Source organism: Cavia porcellus, unplaced genomic scaffold (genome assembly GCF_034190915.1).
Source record: "Cavia porcellus strain 051 isolate PalLab524CR breed Dunkin Hartley unplaced genomic scaffold, mCavPor4.1 scaffold_18, whole genome shotgun sequence".
NCBI classification, from domain to species: domain Eukaryota; kingdom Metazoa; phylum Chordata; class Mammalia; order Rodentia; family Caviidae; genus Cavia; species Cavia porcellus.
Window position 1 is genome coordinate 71,893,635 of NW_026947501.1, and position 8,492 is coordinate 71,902,126.

At 49.3% G+C, this 8,492-nt stretch overlaps 1 protein-coding gene across 1 annotated transcript; it reads left to right on the forward strand.

Moving 5' to 3' along the window:
* Window positions 1–6,941: 6,941 nt before the first annotated feature.
* Window positions 6,942–8,119, forward strand: LOC100736158 (nucleoporin Nup43-like). Its single transcript, XM_063230418.1, is given in 3 exon segments — window positions 6,942–7,301; window positions 7,303–7,865; window positions 7,868–8,119. Coding segments are annotated over 3 exon segments (1,134 nt in total). The 5' UTR covers window positions 6,942–6,960; the 3' UTR covers window positions 8,098–8,119.
* The last annotated feature ends 373 nt before the right edge of the window (window positions 8,120–8,492 follow it).

The following is an 8,492-nucleotide window of genomic DNA, read 5'->3' on the forward strand; positions in this document are numbered from 1 at the left end:
CCTGTCTCATGGCTCTGCCTCCTCGAGCCAGGCTCCCCCTGGCCTGGGCCCTGGGCTGCAGCTCAGCCAGCGTCACCCCAGGGCCAGACAGCAGCTCCTCACACCCACGTGATGCCCAGCACAGAGTGGGGCCCTGGCTGTGGATTCTGGGCTGAAGGGCACTGCGCGGAGGGCTGGACACATCCTCCTGTCTCCTGCAGGGCCTCCCACAGTGGGCAGCGCCCCCTCCCCCACACACACATCCATGATGCCAAGGCCTTGGGCCTGAACTGTCACTGGCAACCTCAGCACCAGCGTGGTGCCTCTCTGTGCCCAGCAGAGCTGGGCACGGGAACGCCAGTGGTTCCAAGTGTGCACCCTGTGCCCTCATGGGGAGGAAACACTGCAGAGAGACAATCTTTGGGTATCAAAGGGCCTCCAGGTGCTAGGCAGTGCCAGGTAAGGGACAGGCAGGGAACAGGGGTGCCGGGGAGACATGGTGCAGGGCACCTGGCCGGAGTGAGGACAGAGGAAGAGCATCCAATCAGAGGCTGGGTGATGCATTGATGGCACTTGGTGGGGCCTCAGGGGCCATGTGGGACAAGCAGGTAAGGCTTCAGGGAGATGGGCCCCACCTGGACCCTGGGTCTGGCTCCAGACCTCTCCTCCACTGCCCTCTGCTCTATCATGTGATAGAGTTATTTCCAAAAGATGAAAAATATTAACAAAAGATGAGAAATATAAAATAAAAAGCGGCCTTTATTCTGAGAACACGGAGAGAGATGACCGGCACCCCACCGCTGGCGTCCGGCAATCTCTCCGGCGGACACGTGGCGTGGGGGCCTGTAAATAACCTCGGTTTGGGGTGGAACCTAAGGCGGGCATTAGGGATACACAGGTAGCCCATTGGTCCTAGGTTTGGCGCCATATGTAAATTCCCAGGGGCGGGAAGATGGCGTCACAGGTAACTTCCTAGGGGCAGGGCAAGATGGGGCTTCCTGCTTCCAGTTGTGGCTTTCCTGGCTACAGTGTCCTGTCTGGGCCAAACCTTTCATATCCCGTCTTATGGTTATTATTATGAAAAGGGGCGAAGATTTCTCTCTTTAACTACTTCCTGCTGGCAAAGGGCGCTGTACTGGAGCCTAGGGGAGTCGACGGGATGAAGGTTGATGCCCAGGTAGACGCTGGTGCCAGGTGTTTTGGCCAGGACAACTTCACTGGTGAATGCACGTATGTCAGACTGGAAAAACAAAGAGACAAGATGTTATGAGGAGACATGTCACTGTCATATTTAAGGACCCAGGTGAGGTAGAGGGAAAGGTGCCTTTGATTTAGACATATCATTCTATCAGGACCATGTTGAGGTAGAAACATTTCCATAGTGAGGCAGAATTCTGAAAATTAAACGTGGGGTTAGGAGGAGTGGAGTTATGAGAGGTGATTACTCCCCCATCTGAAAGCATAAAAGTTAAGATGGTAGGTTGGTAAGGCTTGTCTCTGGTATGCATGACATTGGAGTCTGTAGGAAATACTGTTAGAGTCCTGCTGTAAAAATGACCATTAATAGAATGTAAGAAATTAGGAACCAAAGTGGATAACAAAACATGACTTAGCCTGTTAACTGTGGCTGCGAGGCCTTTGTGAGACGGAGATTGGGTAGGCGACAGAAGATGAGATGACCACTCAGAATGATCAGATTTAGGGCTGGAAGGGCACCTAGCCTGAGCGATGTGAAACCAGAATGGCAGTCTAGCAACTTTGATTTGGGCATGGTTGTAGTCCTTGGAATGATTTGCTGTAACAGAACTTTAGCAAGTATGAGAAAGGCTTTTATATATCCTGAAAAAGTATAAACCAAGTGAGAAGATAAAAATGTATCTGTGTCTTGACTAGGGTTACCTGAGAAATTGGTGAATAAGAAAGGAAGGGGGTGGTCTATATCACTGAGGAAGGGTCCACCAGCAACAACAGGTAGGAGCTGTTGAGGCCTCAGTGTGTCTAAGTCAGCCTGTATAAAAGGCATTTTAAGATTTAGGACTGGGACCTGCTCAAAATAGGCCCTGTTTGTAAATGGCATAGGTTGACCATCAATACCATGTCATAGAGATTGATTTAATATAGCAACCTGAATACTCAGGAAGAACTCTGTATATATGGCCTCTATGTCCACAAATATAGAGAATGTCTTACCTGAGACTGTAGTGCGACTTGGAATCTGAGACGGACACCTTAAAGGGGGCTGTTGTTGCCCTGAACTTCCTCAGTCTTCAGCAGCGATTTTCTGTCGGTGACGAATCTGGCAGTGTCGACATTTTTTATGAGGGCTAGAACTTAGGATGGCTTACCCACTCTCTGGTGGCTAGGACAGTCCAGTAGCCCTGGAGTAAGGTCTCAAAGAATGCCAGGATGGGGCATTTTTTTGCCCAGTATCTTCTGCTGCATTTGAGCGTGGTCCATGGAGGGGGCAGGCAGCTCCACCTTGTGTAGGTTTACCTGTCTCAGAACTCCAAGTGTCACAAGTGTTAAAAATATAAAAAACCATATTAAGATCTCTATAAGGTTTGAAGGTCAAGTTTTGCCTTTTTGTTTGGGATTTGGACTACAGTACAATTAAGTAAGTATGTAGGAATTTAATATTGGCATTTTAGATTAGAGAGCAGGCTTTATCTGGATGGCATATCGCTTTTTTTTTTTTAGGGTGACACGTAGAATTAACAAAGCTTTAGTCTACCAAACAAGGCTTTAATGGAAACATTTTGCAGTAAAGGTTTAGCAATCTTATGAATAAATCAATCAAAACTGATCTAATACTGTCAAATTCTGAACACATTTACTTTTAAAGTTGTTATTTGCAGTAGTATGAACCAAGACAAATAAAATAAAACTTTGAAGAAAACCCTTGTCTTGAAATAGAGCTAGTGGTTCCCAGCAAAAAGGAATTTATAACCTTAGTTGTTAAACAGGAGATTGGTGAAGGCTTTGATGGATAAACAAGGCTGGTAAAATTATCAGGTGGCCAATAACCTTGATTAAATGGTTTGAGAATTGTAATAAAAAAGCATCTTTTGGGTGGAGCCAAATTGTAAAAAAAAGCATGGCTGAGCAGAGCCGCTGAGCTGCTGTTTCTCGGCGCTCCGGCAGAGCACGCCCAGTGGGTGGGGCAAGCGCTGGGATGTGGCGCGCAGGGGCGGGCTCAGACTGCCCCCGGAAACGTGTAAGGTGGCGGCGGTGACGAGGACGGCGCATGGGGGAGGGAAGGGCTGGGACGGCGCATGGGGGAGGGGCTGGGAGGCGGCCCAACACAGTGTGCAAAGCTGGAACTGCTCGAAGGGCGCAAGGATTAGAAAGCCAATTTAGGAACACAGCTGGGTTTTGATTAGCTTCCTGGACCTGTTTTAAAAATTTGTTATAGTTAGTATGCTTGTCCTGCTCTGGCACAGCTATAGGCCCAGAGTCATTATAAACGTCCTTAAAATGTAAATCATAATTAGTAATAAATTTAAATTGCCTGATATAATTCTGTGGGTCAACAGAGAGGCTACCTAATTTAAGGGTAATCTGGGATAGATCAGAAAGGGAAAAAGGCACATGGATGTTAACAAGTTCCTTGGGGCCAACTTGCTCCCGAAGCGGTAGCAGAGCCTGAGGAGGTTCTGGAACAGAGGGCTTTTGAGCAGCCATCCTTCCGATAGGCGCATGTGAGCAATCATCTGTAGAGCGGCTACAGAGCTGCTGCCGGTCACCCTGGGAAACACGAGCAGATGGCATCTCACTGTGTGCCTTGCAGCTAGAGGACTGCTGTCGGCAGCACAATGAAGCGTCATGTGCACTGCAACAGGGCGGCTGTTGTAGTTCACAAGAGGAGCCACAAGGAGACGCCTGTTGACAGTGAGGGTCCTGGAAACATGGCGGCACCCTGTCACGTGACCCAAAACATGGCGGCGCCCTGTCGCCATGTGGCCCTCCGGAACATGGCGGCGCCCTGTCACCATGTGGCAGAGGGTTGCAACATGGCGACTGTTCCCCACGCAAGCTGGAACAATCACGAGACCTGCTGGAAGGACATAGCGAGCGAGACCTAGTATGGTGGGCGGGCAGTGAGAATGCTGTAGGGGATATAGAATTCTCAGGAGAGGAAGTCGGAGACTGCGAGGAAGCGCTAACAGAGGGATTAAAGCTGCTGGGAGAGTTATGGGTCCCTGGAGACTGAGGGGGAGAGGATTGAACATCGGGAGATAACTGCGACACAGAGGGATTAGAGCTGCTGGGAGAGTTATGGGTCCTGGAAGGCGGAGAGGGAGACGATCGTACAGTGGGAGGTATCTGCAATGGAGAGGGATTAGAGCTGCTGAGAGAATCAGGCATAGGGGAAGGAGAGCGCGGTCCGGGGGGAGGTAACGGCAGGGAACGAATTTGGTGGTAGGCAGGCGGTGGCTGGGAAAACGGAGGGCAGGACGGAAAAGTTTGTGGCGCAGTAGAGTTAGCTAAAAGTATCTCAGCTGGAGCACAAGACTTAATGAGAGATGGGCGTGTTCTCAGAATAAGAAAGGCTTGGACATAAGGGAGTTCTAATAACTTGTTGCCAGCTTGACAAAAATCGTACAAGTTCCTGAGAATGCAGGGGTCAAATGTTCCTTGCTGAGGCCAAGGCTTGCCGATAAGCGGGTAGGTTGGCCAGACCTCCTGGCAGTAAAAAGTTAGTTGTTTAGTTTTTATGGTACCTTTAATTTTTAGAGTACGTAAATTAGAAATTAGGCATCGTAAAGGCGTCTTTTGGGAGTTAGAAAATACGTTCCCCATGACTGATTCAGGCAAGAAAAAAAACCGGAGGTCCAGAAAAAAGTCGTCACTTATTTGTGGTACCACGCGGCGGCTACGGGGTTCCAAACCGTAAACTCCAGTCGTCACTGAGAGATTTACGAATGGAGTCTACGTGGGGTCAGTAACAGTTTTGCCCGTGAAAGCGCAAGGCTTTAAGGGAAGTGAGGCATTCTTTCAGTGTGGGCGGTCCCAAAAATCTCTGCTTTGGGCTATCTGAACCCAAAGAACGTGAGAGATTTTGTGGGCGCAGGTTTGCCCAGAAAGAACCCTGCCCTGGGCGGTCCTAAGGACGTGAAAATGCACAGACCCACGCAGACGGGGAGAACATTCCACTGGGGCTGCCCAGTGCGAAAAGTTCCCCGGGGAGTGCTCACCTGAAATCAGTCTGGCCGATGCGGAGTGCAGGCGGCTGGCGACAGGAACGTCTCGGGAGAGGAAAAAGTTCGGGATTAATCCAGGATGTTATCTGGTTATCAGCGAGGAAACTCTGGGTATGTGGCCCAAGAGTTAGTTGCCTGCCGATCGAGTCACGGCACCAAATGATAGAGTTATTTCCAAAAGATGAAAAATATTAACAAAAGATGAGAAATATAAAATAAAAAGCGGCCTTTATTCTGAGAACACGGAGAGAGATGACCGGCACCCCACCGCTGGCGTCCGGCGATCTCTCCGGCGGACACGTGGCGTGGGGGCCTGTAAATAACCTCGGTTTGGGGTGGAACCTAAGGCGGGCATTAGGGATACACAGGTAGCCCATTGGTCCTAGGTTTGGCGCCATATGTAAATTCCCAGGGGTGGGAAGATGGCGTCACAGGTAACTTCCTAGGGGCAGGGCAAGATGGGGCTTCCTGCTTCCAGTTGTGGCTTTCCTGGCTACAGTGTCCTGTCTGGGCCAAACCTTTCATCATGGAGTTATCAGGGGACCTGCGCTGGAGACGAGGGCAGCTAGGGAGAGGGGCCGCCTGAGCCAGAGCCATGGGCGGGGAGCAAGGGCTGAGGGGCAGCCAGACCCTGGAGGGTGGAGGATGGAGGAGAACCCCACAGGCCACCAGGCAGGAAGCTGTCCCAGGACACCACGCTGAACCAAGCAGAAGCTAGCCTGCCTGGCTGTGCTCCCAGAGGAAAGGCCAGGTCTTCTGCTCTGCCCTGCACAGCCCAGACTCTCTTGGAGACCTGGGGTGACCCTCCTCCCCGCTGATGGCACAGGTTCCATGGGCTGCATGGGGGCTCAGCTGGGACATGACTCCCAAAGAGCAGGGCCAGCTGTGGGGAGCCCTCCCCTCTGCAGCTTCGCTTCATGCAATGGGAAACAAAGGTATTCTTAAGTTGTACTGTATTGTCCTTGCAGCTTCTGTAAATCAAAGTCAGGCTGAGAGAGACTGGGGCACCCTGACCGCCATAAAATCCTCAGTGAGCAAATGACACTTAAGATCCAGAAGCCCAGAACAGAGAGCCAAAGGGAAGAAGCTTCCCTAACTGTGAAGAAAAGAGGAACAGCAGGCAGGAAAAACCAGAAGCAAAAAAGCCGGCAGGATGGGCGGGGCTCACAGAGCCAAACTGCACCACACCGGCTCTGATGGACAAAGCAAGGCAGAAGGGGTAACTGTAGACAGCATAGAAGAAAATCTCAGCTCCAGGGGGGACTGCAGGGGTAGCAACACCAGAGGGCAGTGTGGTTAGACACGGGACCGCAGGGGTAGCAACACCAGAGGGCGGTGTGGTTCACGCAGTCCCCTCAGGAAGAATGGGTCCCGAAGAGCTCCCAAGAGCAAAACCAGACAATCTCAAACCAGCAATGACTGACCAACCCCAGGTGTCCCCACTGAGGTAGTGGCCTGGGGCCCTGGTGTGATGGGACCGAACTCCTCCGGCCCAGAACCAAGCACCTTCCCCAAGCCCAGCATGGGGCGTGGCAATGGCAGCTCTGGGCTGGGATCCTGAGCCTGACAAGAATAAGACAATAAGAGCACCAACCACTCCAGAGAAAGCTTGCTGCTAACACACAACTAAAAATTATCATGACACCAGCAAGATAGGGTGCATTGAAACCCTTCAAGGGATTTACAGTGTAAGGCAAGACAGGTGCGATTTGCAGGGTTTGAGGAAATTCATGCATGAAGAAAGAGGAGGAAAAGGTACTTGAGAGCGTTTGATTTCATCATGGAGAGTATTTGTGCGAAGTTTGTGTCTCAGAAAATAAGCAAAACCCGCTGGCGACCGTTGCCTGCCGGGAGCCTGCAGACCACAGAGACTTTTGCTACGGGATCTTGGGACAATGAGGACAATTATGTTTCACTGTGGTCTATTGGAGATTTTGGAAATCTGGACTCTGATGGAGGGTTTGAAGGAGACCATCAATTATTATGCGAAATCAGACATGGTGGTGATGTCATGGATTTACAGTTTTTTGACCAGGAAAGAACTGTGGCTGCTTCATCAACCGGATGTGTAAGAGTTTTCCTTCACCATACAAACCATCAGACCTTATCAATCCACCAGCAGCGGAACAGCCCATCACCACACAGAGTCTTACAGTGCCCATAGAGGTGCACCATGCACAGGTATTGTGTGTGACAACCCAGAAATTGTCACAGTTGGAGAAGATGGTCGAATAAATCTCTTCAGAATTGATCACAAGGAAGCTGTAAGAACTATAGACAATGCAGATAGTAGTACACTCCATGCTGTAACTTTCCTTCGAACTCCTGAGATTGTTACAGTAAATTCAATTGGACAATTAAAAATATGGGATTTCAGACAACAAGGAAATGAGCCTGCTCAAATATTATCAATGAATGGTGACCGAGTGCCGCTCCACTGTGTGGACAGACATCCCAACCAGCAGCATGTTGTAGCGACAGGTGGCCAGGATGGCATGTTGAGTATTTGGGATGTCAGACAAGGCACAATGCCTGTATCTCTGCTAAAGGCTCATGAAGCTGAAATGTGGGAAGTTCACTTTCATCCATCCAAACCAGATCATCTATTCACTTGTTCTGAAGATGGATCCCTCTGGCACTGGGATGCCTCCATAGACATGCCGGAGAAATCCTCACTCTTTCACCAAGAGGACGATCCAGTACATTTCTGTCTCAGAGCATTAGTAATCAGGCTAATGTTCACCAGTCTATGATAAGTTCCTGGCTCAGCACTGATCCTGCAAAAGACCGAATTGAGATCACAAGCTTGCTTCCTACCAGGACTCTGTCTGTGAACAGTTTGGATGTTTTAGGTCCTTGTCTTGTTTGTGGAACTGATGCAGAAGCCATTTATGTTACCAGACAACTATTTTCATGAAAAGACTGTAAATATGTTGTCAAGTAAACATGACTGTTTAAATTCTAACTTCTGTGTAAACCACTTCAGTGTTGGAAAATGCAATATTTGCAAGGGACTTATGAGTAAGTTACTATTCATGTGGGTGCCCAGTTTTGGCTTCTCTCTCTTGGATTCGCCCACAGTAGCTGCAGGGTCTGATCAGTGATTAATGCAAAAGATTTTTGAACATGTGGAAGAACATTTGGGGACCTCTGTCCTAATAAATACACTGATTTCAAAACGACTATCATTGACAGGTCATGGAATCAACTTTTTGATATAGAATTTAACAATGTCAAACCCAGTAAGTTCCTCTAATTTTTTGTCAGTAGTGAGTAGAGTATACCTGCCATGGTAGCTTTCTAATATTAATG